The sequence below is a fragment of the Sinohyriopsis cumingii genome, chromosome 1 (genome assembly GCF_028554795.1).
Source record: "Sinohyriopsis cumingii isolate HCF-2022 chromosome 1, ASM2855479v2, whole genome shotgun sequence".
Taxonomy (NCBI): Eukaryota; Metazoa; Mollusca; class Bivalvia; order Unionida; family Unionidae; genus Sinohyriopsis; species Sinohyriopsis cumingii.
The window spans coordinates 80,517,391-80,534,778 of NC_142961.1; the positions used below are offsets into that span (position 1 = coordinate 80,517,391).

The 17,388-nt window shown below is 36.3% G+C and overlaps 1 protein-coding gene across 2 annotated transcripts in view; it reads left to right on the forward strand.

The window, feature by feature from the left end:
• The window catches only part of LOC149807213 (SMC5-SMC6 complex localization factor protein 1-like), a 109,041-nt gene that overhangs the window by 56,250 nt on the left and 35,403 nt on the right, over positions 1 to 17,388 (forward strand). For both annotated transcript variants that reach the window (XM_089963656.1, XM_089963658.1), the window contains exons 12-14: positions 7,271 to 7,433; positions 9,192 to 9,342; positions 14,384 to 14,547. In XM_089963656.1, coding sequence (XP_089819782.1) covers positions 7,271 to 7,433; positions 9,192 to 9,342; positions 14,384 to 14,547 — 478 coding nt within the window. The remainder of the gene's footprint in view (positions 1 to 7,270; positions 7,434 to 9,191; positions 9,343 to 14,383; positions 14,548 to 17,388) is intronic.

Genomic DNA, 17,388 nt, shown 5'->3' on the forward strand with positions numbered 1-17,388 from the left:
CACATAGAGAGCATGTACTTCATTTGGTAATACATCTGCATGATATGAAAGTTTGTCAAGTTATTCTTTTGTTGCCATGGTGGTTCTGCCAACTAGAGATCTACACACATGTAATTATGTTGTATGGGGATTCTCTGATGTTCCCTATGATCATTAATCTGTTAATTGTTTCTGAATTTAATATGATCCTCCTCCTCTGTGTATGAATATTATTCTGTGCTGCGAACTCCTTTCATTGCCTGTCTGAAATACATATGCATAACTAGCTTGAACAAGTTACTGTTCTTTATGGTTGTGCAATTTTCAACATCTCACAGGAATGGTCCCATGTGTATTCTCTCTTGGATATCTCTGTTCCAAAAAGAAAAGTTTTCCAGAGGTCTCACTAGGATTTTAAAACTAGGGAGTCCAGGACTCCCATTTTGGTAAAAATAGGAGTCCCACCAGCAAAAGTTGCAATCCCCTCCCAGAAAACTATGCAAATTTTAAGAACTATTGCTTGCCATTGAATTTACTTTCTACATTCTTTATAACACTGACATTGTCCATCAGAGTGAGTCTAAATTTTGTCAATCCAAGGAAGGTCATATTCAAAGCACTAAGCTAGGCATCACACACTTTCTTACACTTGGCTACTGTCCCATCCAAACTATCAGTTCTAGCAACTTTGGCACTCTCCTGAATCTCGTTAAAATCTTCAACAATTTGCCATTGAACCCCAAAATACTCATTCAAGTCTATATCTCAACATGTCATGATTCCGAGGTCATGTGCACTGCTTATTCCGTTACACTCGGAAATGAACACAAGAATGAAAGCTCAAGTTGTTTATTTGATGTACTGTTATAAATGACCACATGTACATCTCTGGGTCTTTCTGCCTCTGAATTCAAGCACTGTAAATATCAGAAGATTTTCCCACCCAGCTGCCAGTCAAAGCCTTTGATCTTGCCACCTACCTTTTGCAGCATATTCATTTGATGTACTCTTATAATGGCAACATGTATGGCGGGGAGGCTTTCAGCCACTAAATTCTGTGATTGTAAATATCATCACAGCTAACTGATCACCACATTTTCCCACTAAGCAGGTGGCTGAAGCAGGACTGGCTAGTCTTTGAATTTTGCTGCCCACCTATTACATGTGTACGGAAAACTCTCGCTTAAGTGATTTTCTGCATCCCCAATAAAAGATTGTCATCCAGATACCCATGATTAAGCATTTCCGAGACTCTGAGTTTTCACTAGCATGAACTCTGCCATAGATTAACTTCCTTGAATCAGTGCTTTGCTGCTTCTTAATGCCAGATTTTTTTCTCTTCAATAATGCTGTATTAGGGTTTTAAGTCCAACATTCCCATAGTCTGCTTGTTCAGACATTGGTATCTTGAATAAATATAACTGCCAGAAAAACCGGCATATTGTCCATCCAACACGTACATAGGACTTGCACTCAGCATCAATTTTGGGCTGAAAATCACACACTGTAATTTTCAGTGACATTTTCCCAATGTTCAAAAAACTGATTTACATGAAATTCATTGTCATCATAGCCATCACCAGCCAGTATTTGCCGACTGAAAATGTTGTCTGAAGACAAACCCTGTTGTGATTCAGTTATTTTGGTTTGCTGTGTGGCCCTTACTTGAAACACGCATTTGTAAAACTTCCATGATGAAAATAAGTTTAAAATTACCATAAAATGCTTGTTCCAGGGCCAATGAACCAATCAAATTTAGCTTAACAGCCATTCATGTCGAACCGAAGTATCCAGCTATCATATATGTCACATCAAGCGCTGCAAGATCGCTACTGGAAGCGCGAATTGCGTTGCAAAATGCACTTTTAAAGTTAAAAGTTTAATAAATATTGCACACTGCGCAAAGCATGTTTTATATCTGCAATGTTGACGTAATTTGTGGAATGAGTATCACTGCTTTAAAAGTACGCAAGTTCGTACAAATTATGTGCACTCATGTGTACTGGCATCATTTTCTGACACAATGTTTTATTCATGTTAGACCACTGTGAGGGGGTTGGATGCGATTTTAAATATATATTCGGTTGTTTTTTTTTTCTTCTGACAACCCCACTAGTGATTTCTCATTTTTTTAACACAACCCACAACAGATATGATTTTCCTAACCAATCTTCCACTATCAGAATCAAAATAATTGGAAACAATACCTCCTAAAGAAGATTTTTTGAAGTGCCGTCCCCATGGGTGATATATGTTTTACTGGAACAGTCCTCATTCAGTTTCTAGACAAAAATTATATTTTGCTTTAGACTTCTACACTGGTGGCCAAGTACTAAACTGGGTCGAGAAAAAGGGACATTAGATGTAATCATAACAAGCAAAAAGAGACGTAACAATGGTTGACATTAAGTTTGATTTGTACTTAATCACATCATCAGGTTGAAATCTTCCAAAAATGTCCTTTTACTTTAACATTGTATTTTTACTATATGTATTTCTCGCAGTGTGTATGTGGTTTATGATTTATGCAAAATCACTGTGATCAGATTCTATAAAGTGACACCCATTACTGAAATATTTGGTGCTGACTGCCTTCATGATCTGCATGACTTGTACTTTAGGTGATAACAATACATCTCCCATGATAACGTGCACACTTCAGGGTTCAAAACATAGACTGCATATAAGCAAGGGTGTGAGTTAATAAGAGACCTCCAAATGAATAAGAAGTGATGCCATCCCCACTGGACATTGAGAAAACCAGGAATGGGGTAATGGGGCTGTTTAATAGTTGAATAATCATTTTATAATCATGGTGGGAATAATTGTCAATAAAGAGCTGCTGCTAATAAAGTTGTTCACTTTTCTATATAAATTAACATTATTTTCAAGATACACAACCTCTGAAAGATCGTTAACATTGTTCCAACTGGTTTTCCGCCATTATATATACATGAAAACATTGTGTATTACATCACTGCTGTTTGTTGTTGATTCACAACCAGACAAAATTCCTTTTTTTCAAAAACATGGGATATTTATTTTGTGAAACAACTGTCAGCATCAGATTTTTTTAAATGGTTCTGTTATTAAAATTTTAATGTTGTGATTTCATTGCAAGTATTACCAGACCTGGTAACTCTTACGATTTTGCCATAAGTCTTATGAAAATTACCTTAAAATACGGACTTACGGCATAGTAGCAAAAACTACAAAAAAATTATCGTTGCCAAAAAATCCGGATAATTGGTTCATCCATGTTTTATTTGGATCTGGGTTTCATCTTTGACTTAGGGAAATTAGTCAGACTAACTTTACAGCAGCACCCCATATGCTTAAAACTGCACCTGTCTGTCCATGCAAAGCATCTGCATGATCAAACTGTTGATTATTGATTTTTTTTTAAAATGGTGTCAGAAAGCGATGCTTGTTTTAACACAAAAGGGAAAATAAGCTTCTAGAAAAGTGTTGATAATCAACACAGAAGAATAAAAAAGGAGTATTCAGATTCTTGTGAATAAACACTGGAAACCACACAATTACGTTTATTGGACATCACATGCCAATTTGAGTATGTCTCGTGGCGGGAGATACGATTGCCGTCGTGATGTGAAATGGTATAGGTGAGATAATGAAAAACAGGCATTACTGTACTTGGCTTCAATTTGATGGGGCCCCAATTGGCCGAGTGGTCTAAAGTACTCTCCGTTATGGATCACTGCCATCAAACCTCTGTTTGCATGGGTTTGATTCTCGGATTCAGCCAAAATGGGTATGTGAGAAAGCTTGTCAGTAGGTTCTCGTGGGTCGGTGATTCTTTCTGGGGTTTTCCTGAGTTTTTCCTCCACCATTAATACTGGCCGCCATGTATAGCCTATTGTGTGCTGAAAAATGGCGTTAAACCCTACAACAACAACATCAATTTCATGATATCCATCCACCAGAAAATGCAGCCATACATGTATTAGAGCCATGATTGTATGGGTATTTTCCAAAGAACTGCCATATTTGTAATCTCTCAGTCAAGTGTTTAAGCCCCAGCTACCGTATTTACTGTATATGTTGGGACACCATAAATTAATTTTTAAAGTAATTTTTTTGTGCACTGTATGTTCTGGGACACATCGTTTTTTTCGAGTCTTAAGTTGTGGGACACCTTTTAAATCATTTGGAAATTGCACTTCAACTGAAATTTTATTTTAAAAAAAAAATAAAACTGTGCTAACTCTTTAATCCACTGCAGCAGCATCTCATCAACACAACCCTTCTCCTGCACACATACGATCTATTCTTTTGGTACATGATTATTTTTTTAAGCTTTCTCATACCATGAAAAATTGTTAGAGGCAACACAGCATCTGAAGCAGAAACTGCAAGGAAAAAAGTCAATTTTTGTTTCAAATCTGCACTAGTCTTGCTAATTCTCACACTTTTGATGCCCATCTTACTGTCAGTCCATCCAGGAATGCGATCAAAGTACACTAGAGTTTCATCTATTTTAATGATCATATTGTTGGCGAAATTCTGTTTCTCTTCTGTCCTGCACGAATTCATAACGTGATTTTATTTTCTCCAAATCTTCTGGATGATGCTGGGTCATTGATGTTTGCGCACGAAGGACTATATTGTGTATCTTTAAAAACTGTTCATTGTTTGACTTTATTTTCAAAATTGTTGTGAATACTGGTGAAAAGGAACCAAAGTTAGCTTCCATATCTCGGCCATCTTTGTATATTCAAAGCTCAGAAATAAAAAATCGGCACACTTAAAAGAATCTAGTCGTGTTCCGATGTCAGCTTGCTTTGCAATAAAACAACCTTTGTATTGATATCCTTTAAAAAAAATTTGGCTTCCGAGTCCAAAGTCAGCTTCCGACGTCGGCTTGCTATGTAATAAAAATAACCTTCGTCTTTGATGTCCTGTTGGTAAGTTCAAAGAAGAAGTTTACTGCTGGCTGTCAGTTGTGTTTATTTACCACCAGGGCTTCTATGTGCTTGGCATCTGCAGTAATAGAGTGCACCAAAGTCATGTGAACTTGATCCAATTCCAACATCACTGCTGCTTGAGTGCTTAGATCTGGTATTGCCTTCACTAACTGATGTTATTAATACCTCTCTCTCATCGGGGGAATTCCCATCATTTTTTAAAACTGCAATTGTAAAGCTTCTGCTGAAGAAACGAACACTAGACCATAATGATTTAAAGAACTACTGCCCAGTTTCTAATCTCCCATTCATATAAAAAATCTTAGAAAAGATTGTTCTATCCCAGCTTGTATCTCATCTAAATTCAAACAGTCTTTTTAGCAATGTACAATCTGCATATCGCCCTTGCCACAGTACTGAAATTACTCTTCTAAAAGTAGTTAATGACATTCTCTCTGCATTGGATAGTGGAAAGATTACAATCCTCACCCTCCTTGATTTGTCTGCAGCATTTGACACAATAGACCATGATATATTACTTCACCGTCTCCAGCATGTATTTGGCATTCATGATACAGCCTTACTGTGGTTCAAGTCCTACTTGGTCAACAGGACACAAATTGTATCCGCAAATGGAATACACTCCAGCCCAGTTGATCTGTGTTGTGGTGTTCCACAGGGGTCTGTTCTTGGACCTGTTCTCTTTATTCTGTACACTCAGTCGCTCTCAAGTGTCATAGATCATCATCCAGTGTCTCACCAATTGTATGCTGATGACACCCAAATATACAAATCTAGCCACCCAACTGAAGTTGATGCTACCATCCAGGGTGTAGAGAGGTGCATTTCTGATGTGAAATCATGGATGACATGTAACAAGCTGCAGATGAATGATGGTAAAACTGAGGCCATTCTGATCACAACAAAAATATTTTCTCATTCACATCCTTTACCTCAAACAATAAATATCAGCAACACCAACATTAAATTCACACAATCAGTGTGAAACCTAGGTGTTACTCTGGACAGTACTCTCACATTGCACCAACATGTCATGAACATATGCAAGGCTGCATATCTTGAGCTGAGACGCATCAGCTCAATTCGCAAATATCTTTCAGTTGATGCCACTAAAACACTTGTGTGTTCCTTAGTACTTTCAAGACTGGACTATTGTAACTCAATTCTATCTGGTTCATCTCAATAACTACTCCAGAAACTTCAAAAAGTTCAAAACACAGCTGCTCAGATCATACTTAGAGTACCACAATCAGAGCACACCTCCCTGCTGCTCTGTACCCTACACTGACTATCCATTCAATCCAGAATCAAACACAAAATTTGTTCTCTGTGCTATGTTTCACTGTCGGACTCTAGTCCAACATACCTATCCGACCTCACCCATATGTACACACCAGCAAGATACTTACGCTCCTCTTCTGACAATCATATACTCATTATTCTCACTATGAAAACAAAGTCATATGGACAGCGTTCTTTTGCATACCAGGGCCCAGCAACGTGGAATGAATTGCCCACTGAACTTAGACACTAAGACACAGTGATCACATTTAAGAGGGCTCTCAAAATTCATTTATTTTGACTGCAAGAACAAACTTAAAGACCTAATAATGTTTCCTACCTTAAATATTCTCAGCATGTTTTTTAATGTTTTCTAATTTCATGGTGTTTGTTTTTGTAATCATATCATTATGTTTTTTATCCTATAGGTATTGCCTAATGTTGTAAAGCACTTAGAGCTTCTAAAGATCAGGCACTATATAAAGTCCTTATTATTATTATTATTATTAATAATTAATACAATTGTCTTGTTAAATTCCTCTACCAGCCATTGAAAAAGTCTTATCTGATTAGCTTAATATTATTGAAGAATCTAAATGTTTGCAAGTTGTAGGCAAAGACGGGTCTTTTTAATCATGTATTATGATGTCATTCAAGAATAGGCTTTCATTTGTGATGAACAGCTGCTGGAGTCACTTGTGTCCAAAAGCATTTTCTGGACGCTGCATACAGTGTCACTCATTGTGTGGACCTAAATTTTACCAATCATATAATGTATCACTAGGCCATAAAGAGTTAATGTGGAAAGTATTGAAATTGAAATTAATTTGCCCTCCCAGCATAATAGCTTATCACTAGAAATTTATTGGGCGACAGTGATGAGAATATGATGATGCATCGAAGAAATATTTTCAGATTTGGTTTCCTGCTGGTCTCTGATCTTTTCAGGGAATTGGGCACATGTATAGAGTAAATTCATCTTTATTTGTTTTTTATTCCCTTAATTCTTGCTCAAACTTTTTGTGTTTATTAAATATCAATGGGAATCATTATTTTGTTTTCAGTATGAAAGAAGCCGAGGGCACTGATTGGCGACCTAAACGGAGCCTGATTGCTGAAGTGTTTTGGCCCAGATCCTGCACCCCAACAATGAATGACAAATGTAGGGAATGCATTTGTCTTCTTGGAGACTGCTTATTAGCAACTTACTTGACTGTCAACATCAAGGTTAGTGATACTGAATTACACATAGTACTTTGTAAATTTCATGAGGATATAGTTCGTCATAATTATAACACATAGACAATGTCTTAAACATTCTCCCCATTGTTTCACACTTCTCATAACTTGTATGCTTTCAGAATATATCACTGCCTTAAGGCTATTTTTAATCTAAACCTTTGTATATGATCTCCATGCATTAGTACAAAAATCAGGTATTGTAATGCGTATGGCAGCTACAGTGTGCTTTATTGTAATGTCACTGTTATAATGTAACACCTGATGTATGCTGCCTTGTAACATCATTAGCTTTGTGCTTCATCCCAGGGAAACCTGTTAACAAGCACGAAAAGAAAATATACTGTATTTTTATCCACAGTATACTGAATTTTTTTTATACCTGCCATAAGGCATAGCACATTGTGATGTTCTCCATCCATCTGCTTGTCTGTTACCAGCTTTGTTTCCGAACAACAACTTAAGTTCTCTACCTTCCACATTTACCAAACATTGTCAGTGTCTTCCACTTTAGGTTAACCCTATCGATGTCAGGGTAAAAAAACATCAAGGGTCAAGGTCTCTATTACTAAAAGAAGGAAAGTTATTTTTTCACAATAACTCAAGTTCTCCACCATCTACAGTAATCAAACTGTGTGTGGATAGATTGCATTTGGGGTAAGGAAGAACATATATATTTCTGGGTCAAAAGGTCAAAGATCAAAGTAACTCTGGCTGAAAGAAAAAAGATGGTTTCTGCACAACAATTCAAGATCTTCCCTATCCACAGCTACCAAACTTTGTGGATGGTTTGCATTGGGAGTGAAGAAAAGCTGCATTGATTTTGGGCTCAAATTGTCAAAGGTCAAGATCACTAACTTAACAGAAGAAAAATGGTTTCCACACAAATCATTCTGTTCTCTACCATTGCTTTTTGTGGATGGCTTCCACTTACGCTTAAGAACAACCCTGTTGATTGGGCTCCAGGGTCAAAAGTTAAGGTCACTGTGACTGAAAGAATGAAAATGGTCTCTGCACAGTAATGTTTGTTCTACAGCACAGATTTAGACCAGACTTTGTGGATGGCTTGTACTCATGGCAAGGGAGAAGGAAGAACATTAGTTTTACCTCACAAAGTCTGACCAAACTGGATATTTCCTTGCACTTAGGATAAGGAAGATTTCTGTCAATTTTGGGGTAAAAAGGTCAAAGGTTGAGGTCACTGGCTGAAAGAAGGTTGCAACACAATAACTTGAGTTCTCCATCATCTACAGTTACCAGACTTTGTGGATGGCTTGCACTTGGTGTAAGGAAGAATTATACTGGATTTTGAGGTCAAAAGTTCAATGATCATAGTCACTGACTGAAATAATAAAAGGGTTTCCACACGATACTTTATTTAAACATGAAATACTTAAACCAACCTCAGTGGATGGCTTGCACTTGTAGTAAGTGAAAACGCTATTGATTTTGGGGTCAGATGGTCAAAGGTCAAGGTTACTGACTGAAAGAAGGAAAATGGTTTAAATGGAATAACAAAAGCTCTACATCACAGACTTGGCCCAAACTTTGTTGATTCTTCCACTTATGTTAATGATGAACCCTATCAATTTGGAGATATTAAGGTCAAAGTCCAAGGTTATTGACAGAAAGGAGTAGAATGGGTTCTTTGCAGAAATTTCTTTTATGTACATGGATAACTATTAAACGTGTGGTGGGTGTATAATGTTCATGCCATTTATTTTATTCACTTAATTTCTTTTGCAGTTTGAGCTGGCTCACTTCATAGTGAGTTTGCTGGGTATGCTGATGGAGTCTTGTTTTATCCTTGTAACTGGGACCCAGGACCATGGGCTCAGATGTCTGCAGCAGTCAAGAGTGGCAGATTTAGTCCATGGAATCGCAAAGCAGATTAAAAGTAATCTTTAATGTTCATCATTTTACTGCAATATATGTGTTTTTAAACATGATGATGGTGATGATGATGATGGCATTGCCACAATGATGACATTCACAAATATGGAAATATTTGTCTGAGACTGCCTTCATTTTGCTGGATCCATAATAGGGTGTGATTCAGAAGAAACAGTCATGTCAGTGTCTGTCATGTCTCCAAAAAATGCACAGAAAGCAAAGTTGCCTTCACCTTTTCCCTCAAATTGAGACTTCCCATCCTTATCATTATCCCCGCAAATGAATGCTTTATTATTCAAAAACAGTTTAAACATATTTTGATAAGCTTCAGAGTGATTTGAATGATTCTTTATGTTTGCAGTTATGTTTTAATCTATGAGATTCCCACTAAAATGTTACACATAAAGCTTGAATAAGTGAAATTCCATGCGTTTTAGTAGCCCAATCAACAAATATTACCCTGTGGAGGTCTATAGGTTGATTGATAAAAACAAAAAATGAGTTTATTTAATATTTCAGACTGTAAAAATAGGAAAAAAGGACCTGTAACTCAATATCTGTTACCCAGTTTAGACAGTAACCTATTTTCAAGATTATCACCTTTTGCAGTAACAAAGTCGAGTAAATTTTTTTTTTTAAAATCAGACTAACAACAGTTGTAATATTTTAACCAAGTTTAATGAGTATTTTTTTGTTTAACTCAAAGATTTAGTAAATTGGCTGTTTTAAGGAACTGTTGTAAACATTCTAAATTTTGACTTCCTTATATATCTTATATTTAACAGTGAACCTGATCAACTTTAGTATAATGTGCCTGCAGATCAAGGTCTATGTTTTTTGTTCTACTGTTACTCCTAACAAGCTGCACAGACGGTTATCTGCCGATACATTATGTGACAGCAGGTATGGATCTGTGCAGTTTGTAGTTGGACTTGTTTTATAAATGAGTGTATTTAGTAAGTTACTTCTACATTATTCCTGCCAATTTTCTGAGTTAGAAGGGGGAGATAATCTGTGACTGTGCCTTCTCTGATGACTTGCACTACTAGATGTCCAATTGCAGATATTTGTGTTACATATTAGCCAGACTGTTCCCTCAAAATGAAGTGGTCTTCCCTAATATGTTTTAATAAATTTTGGTTAATGATTATTGTTCATGAACTTTTCATGGTCCAAAAATACAAACTTTTGGACATTTGACAGACAGACTGTAAACAGACACAGTATCCGATGGCTTGCACAATGATATAAATGTGAACAGGTCCAAAGATAAGGTAGACTCTTAATCAAGACAGGCAAAAATAATGAAATAGTCCTTGATTCAACTTTGATCTTGAATCAATTTACTCCTCAAGATTCAGAATTTTACTGAAGAAGCTATCTAGATCAATGCATTCAAAATGGCTGGACACTTTCAACCACTGCTTGCCTAAGTATGTAAATATGTTGCAATTAATGTTCATTTTGATTACAATAAAAGAATGTTCAAGTGAGAGTGGAAATCTGTAAATGTTTACTACTTTGTATGCACTTTGCTCACAGTAAATGGTGACGATAAAGGTCACATGTGAGGTAGGATGGAGCTAACCAGTACTGATGTTCAATACCGAAAAACAATCATGCAACTTACATTTGGAAATGTGAGAATATGGTTTAAAGATTGCTTAAATATTCAGCAATTAAAGTGAAGCAATTGTGCTATTTTGGATACCTGGAAATTCATTTGAGCAAAGAGAGTGTCAGTCTTTTTCAGGGATTCTCGCTTTTAATTAGTTTTCATTTTTGTGCACTTTTTGGACTTCTTTGTGGTGAAGACCTAGTCACCACAGTTGTGCAGAAGCTGCTGCACTTAGGCAAATGAAAGTTGGTTGACCTGTTTATATAGATATGAGGGGTATCATATTTGAAAAGTTCTAAATGTTTTTGTTATCACTTTTGTTTTTGTTAATAAATTTAATGCCAAAACAACGTTCTATTAAAGAAGGACAATTCCATATATATGTGTGTGATGTAACATAGGTAAATGACAGTTACATTAAAGTGGCACAGGAGAAAATTGTGACCTTGGGATAAGAACATACTATACAATCCAGGTTCACTTAGAAAAGTCAGGGCTGACTTGGGTGATGTTTATGGATGTAATTCTCTGTAATTTCCTACATTTTGGATGTGGTTCCATTGTTGTAAAGGTTATTGCAAATCCATGGAAGATAACCCATATTCTGTAAGAGTGTTGTCTTTGATGGGTGGGCAGGAAGAGGCTGCTGTGAAGAGTGCAATTCATGAAGATCCTCTATACAATGGATAATATTTCTCTGATCATGATCTGATCATTAATTCATCATTTTTTAATATATCTTTTTGGAACCTGATGCAGGAGAAAAAGATGCTTGGATCAGAGAAATGTTAGCAGGGACCACAAATTGCCTGTCTGAAGAATTCAATATGCATTTTTTTTAGTGCAAACAGCCTGGTCATCCTGGTACCAGTGCTGAATCAGTTAATGTCAATGGACATTTTTGAGCCAGGTGTTATTGTTATGCAATGCTACTGAACCACCTGTCTCTGCACTAGAAGCCGAGGTATTTTCATCTACCCCATGACAATGCTGCAACACAAAGCTGCCATTGACAGAGCACATCCTGCAAACTTTGCCACATCCCAAGTACAGCTGTTATCCATTGTTGAACCAGAAGTGAATACAAATAACTGGATAATCAGACTGAGAAAGTGTATTGAGGTGCATGGGGAGTACATTGAGGGGATATACTGACTGAGAAAGTGTATTGAGGTGCATGGGGAGTACATTAAGAGGATATACTGACTGAGAAAGTGTATTGAGGTGCATGGGGAGTACATTGAGGGGACATACTGACCGAGAAAGTGTATTGAGGTGCATGGGGAGTACATTGAGGGGACATACTGACTGAGAAAGTGTATTGAGGTGCATGGGGAGTACATTGAGGGGATGTACTGAGGTACTGTTCGGTAGTAAAGAACTTTGTTTTACTATACACTAATATTCAAAACTTTTTAAAATACAACTTGTATGTAAACAACTTCATAGATTTTCAGAGCCATTTAAGGAAACTTTGCTCTTTTTATTTGACACCTGCCATACTAAGTTATGATGTTAACCATCAATCCATCTATGATTTCACTGAGTAACTCGAGTTCTCCACCATAACTACCACCAAAACTTTGCAAGTAGCTTGCATTAGGGTAGAGAAGAAGCCTTCAACTCTGGAGTCAAAAGGTCAAGTCTCAATGTCACTCTTATTGAAAAGAAAATGACCTTCATATGGTAATAATAATTCTACATCACAGACTTGAAGTATTCAACTTTGTGGATGGTTTGTGCAAAAGAGGGTTATGAAGTTTTGGGTCAAAATATCAAAACTCAAGGTCACTGGGAGTGAATTTAGTTCAGCATCACATACTTGGACAAAATTTTGTGGAAGGCTTGCACATGGAGCAAGCTACAAGTTTATTGGTTTTGGAGTTTAAAGGTCAAGGTGACAGTGGTTCAGGCACAAAGATTTTAGTTCAGCATCACAGACTTTAACTAAAGTTTGGGAATAGCTTGTTTATGGAGGTCGGTCCAAGGCTATTGAATTTGGGCATGAAAGATAAAAGTTTATGCGCATTGTGGTTGAAAATGATTTTGGCACAAATGTATCACTTGCCCATGTACCTTCACCCAAGTTTGTAGTTGGCCTACACTATGGGTAAGAAAGAAGATTATTGATTTTTATGTTCAAGTTTCAAGGTGATTGTGACTCAGTAAAAAAAATGAATTTTGCAGAATAATGTTTATTCTTAGGTTTCTTGTGCGAACTTCATGGACAGCTTGCATGTAGGGGAGAAAAGACACATTTAATGATTTTGTGGTCTCAATGTCAGATTTCAAGGTCATTTATTTAAGTCACTAAGAACATGTTGGCTTCTGCACATTAAAATTTCCTCAAGACTCCATGGAATTGAGACTTGTTAGTCATTAATATCTAGAGTTGACCATGCTGTACTTGTGTCTGCATAGAAGATTGTTAAAGACAGGGCTGGTATCTAATGTTTTATTCGAGTCAACCATGCTGTACTGGTGTTTACATCAACGACAGTTAAATTGGGTCTAGTGTCTAATGTTTTATTCAAGTTGACCATGCTGTACTAGTGTCTACATTAAAGACTTAAAGATGGGACGGGTGTCTGATGTTTTATTCGAGTAAACCATGTTATACTAGTGTCTGCATAGAAGACAGTTAAATTGGGGCTAGTGTCTAATGTTTTATACAAGTCGACCATGCTGTACTAGTGTCTACATTGAAGACTGTTAAAGATAGGATGGGTGTCTAATGTTTTATTCAAGTTGACCATGTTGTACTAGTGTCTACATTGAAGACTTAAAACTGGGGAATTGTGCTTTTAGTGAAATCGTATTCAGCAACTTTACTTATAAAATGCTTGATGTATGCAAATGAAATTCGATAACCCAGTTTATGTAGATAGGTCAGTGACCTGGTGCAGATTTTCAGCCATTTATAAATGACTTTTACAAGTTTAGTTGCAGTCTATTTTGGACTTTGATATTTTTAGGAGTCTGCAGTAGTAACATAAACGCAAAAAATAATCTGTTTTTTACATTTTACATGGATAGTAAATGTACACAAAACTGATTACATGTATTGCTTTGAGTCAGAGAAACTATGTTTGATATTTCCATGAAATACGTTAATGTTGTATTCCTAGGCAATATCGAATAAGTTCATCTCCTGACTTAGAACAAAACATGAATTCGGTTTTATATTTATTATGCACCCCCTTTTTCACACTTACCCTGGTCGTTTGTAATAGAATTCAAAACACATGTGGATTTTTAGAAGATTAGTTGAGTGTATATCCAGGTGCAGATACCATTGGAATCACCATAATGTTCAGCCTTGGTGTGTGATAAATCTGTCTCAAATGCCATATCAACAATATCAGATTAAATAAGAATTAAATATGATTTAAATTAGCTTTAATAACTAATTATATGTATTTCACAGATGCGGATACAATGGAGAGTGATTTATTACGTAAAGTTCTTAGATCAATACACCCACCCTGGCTGAGGGCATGTGTTTGCAAGTTACTTTTGGAAAACATGGATGACTATTTGCTAGTTGAAGATCAAGGAAAAGCTGAGCAGACCATTAGCCTGGCATATATCGTATGTTATCAGTATAATGCATTATCACGTAACAATATCAATACCTGTCTTGAGCAGATGAGTATACATTGTGCATGAAGCCCATGCCCACATGCTAAATTGTTTCATGTGGTTATCTCATTTTGTTACATCGTACCAGCATACTGCTATATAGACAGTAGAAATGTTAAACATGGGGTTGGCATATAATGTGCCGTTCAAGTTGTTGTTTTGTCTTTAGCACTACTGGTCGCCCGCAGTTATAGAAAATTGTCATTCATGCTTCTGTCCATACTTAAATAAAATAATGGAAGAAATATATATGTCTATGTTGGTAGTGTTACATAATTTCTGTTGCATAAGTCAAAACGAGTTATTTTGGGCAATTTGCACAAGTCAAAAGGTTATTGTAGGCAATTTTCATTACCAAGTAGTTCACACTTCCTTTTCACCAAGTGATATTTGGAGTTTCCTTTGTGTAGAAGTATAAATCCACTTTCATCAAAGAAGTTCTACTATGAAAGATTGTACACATCTACTGGGAAAGATCGTACACATCTACTGGGAAAGATTTAATTGGTATGCTGCATATAGTCATGCTGATTTATTGAGAATGACCAGCAAGTTGCTGTGTTGCACAGTCGGCGAGCTCCTTACCATAACACCATTATATGCTGTGCTCTGGGAAATGAATTGTGTTTGCTTTTTTCTTTATCTTTTGCAGCATAGATACAATATTAGGTCATTTCTTGTCAGGGCAATAGGTATAGGGAAGTAAAAACTAAATGTATACACAAACCATTGGCAGGTTTTATTAATATCTGTAACACTGTTTGCACACACACACATGCACACACACACACACATGCACTTCACAACATTTTAGTATTGTACATAAGCTATCAGCAATTATGATTTCAAAGATATTAAGACTTCATCCACTCTTCTCACACCCCTAAAAATGCGCACATGCATTGCACCATATTCTAACCTTGAGGAATTTGACCATCTGTTCAAGAGACATATTGATATAAAGATTCTTAAGATGACCATCATGGCAGTCATGTTGGGTGGCAGATCAGCACCAGCATTAAAGACCATTTATATATCATAACTGTTTTAGTGAGAATCCTGTGTCCATACAAGAAATGTAGTAACATGAAGATTTATAAGATGGTTGATGTGGCAGTGTCCATATTGGATGCCTAATTAGTACCATTTTCTTTTAGTACCAAATATATATCAATATAAAAAAATGCAGTTATATGAGATAACCTATGTAAGTATAAAATGACATAACAGGATCAACCTTTAATATCATTACCATCACTTTTAAGTTTTATGATGTCTAGTTGATTTTAAATGAAAATGGTGCAGATCCAATGCCCAGTATAGCTACTACAGCAGCCATCTTGAAAACACTACTCCTGAATGGAAAGTCATATCAATATTGTAATTCCATCTTATGTCTGCTTGGTCCTAAGTGAAAATAGTGCAGTTTGGACATGCATTATAGTCCCCATAGCAGCCCTTTTGGAAATCTTGTTGTTCCTACATTTCCTGAATGATGGTCATATATAAGCATGGATATTTCACTAAAGGACTTCATATAATGTCTGGTTGGTCCAAGTACAGATGTTGTTGATTTGATGTCAAATGTAGCTGCAACAGAAGTCATCTTGAAAATCTTTTCATTGCTTCTCCTGAACAGAAAGTTATATTAACACAGGACTTTCATGAGACAACTGTTTGTAATGTCTAGTGTATCTTGAATGAAAACTGTGCTGAACTTATATCCAATATGGCCAGCATGGCAGCTATCTTGAAAATCTTGTTATCTCTACTCCTGAATGGAAAGTCTAGTCAGCATTGGGTTTTCACTGGATAACTTGTAGTATCTAGTTGGTCCCAAAGAAAATGCTGCTGATCCTACCTCCAAGTATGGCTTCCACATTGGCCATCTTGAAAATCATGTTATTGCTACTCATAGAAGTAAGGTGATATCATCACTGAGTTTTCACCTAAAAGTCTTCCTCTGATGAAATGAAAATGGCACTGATCTGACATTCAGTATGACCACCATGACTGATGTCTTGAAAATCTTGTTATTGCTATACCTCCAAAATGGAAAGTCATACAGACAGACATGTTGTTTTCATGAGAGATTTCTTATAACGTCTGCTTGGTCCTAAATGAAAATGGTGCTGATCTGGCATCCAATATGATCACCATGGCAGCCATCTTGAAAATCTTATCACTACTTGTTATAAATAGAAAATCTAATCAACATGGAATTTTCACCAAAAGAATTTTAATGATGCATGGTTTGTTCAAAGTGAAAATGGTGCCAATCTAACAGCCAATATGACCACCACAGTGGCTAATTTGAAAACCTTATTGCTCATAAATACAGGAAAAATGGTCATTTGTTAAATTCCTGGAAATTCGTTTAGTCAGGTTAGTATGAGTCACTTTAAGGGAACCTTCTTTTAATCATTCTGGTGTATTGTTAGAGGTTCCTAACACCATCCATATGTTGGACCTTGTTTTATCTAACAGTCATCAAAATTGATACGTAAATGTGTTTTAGGAAGAGGAACTAAATTTTACTACAAGTAGGTCAATGACTGTCGGAATTTCATTCTTGAAAGAATTATGTGGTTTTGGAGGCTTTGCCATAACACTATCGACGTTTTGAACCATATTTAACTTGCATTAAAACTGGTATATATTTTTGCATCCTGGGAAGAGCAAAGCATGTCAAACCAGGTTGACCAATTTTTCATTCTTGATCATCTTTGTCACAAAAGGGCATACCATCTTGTATCTTAAATAATAAAAGCCCAACATGAAATGAACCAT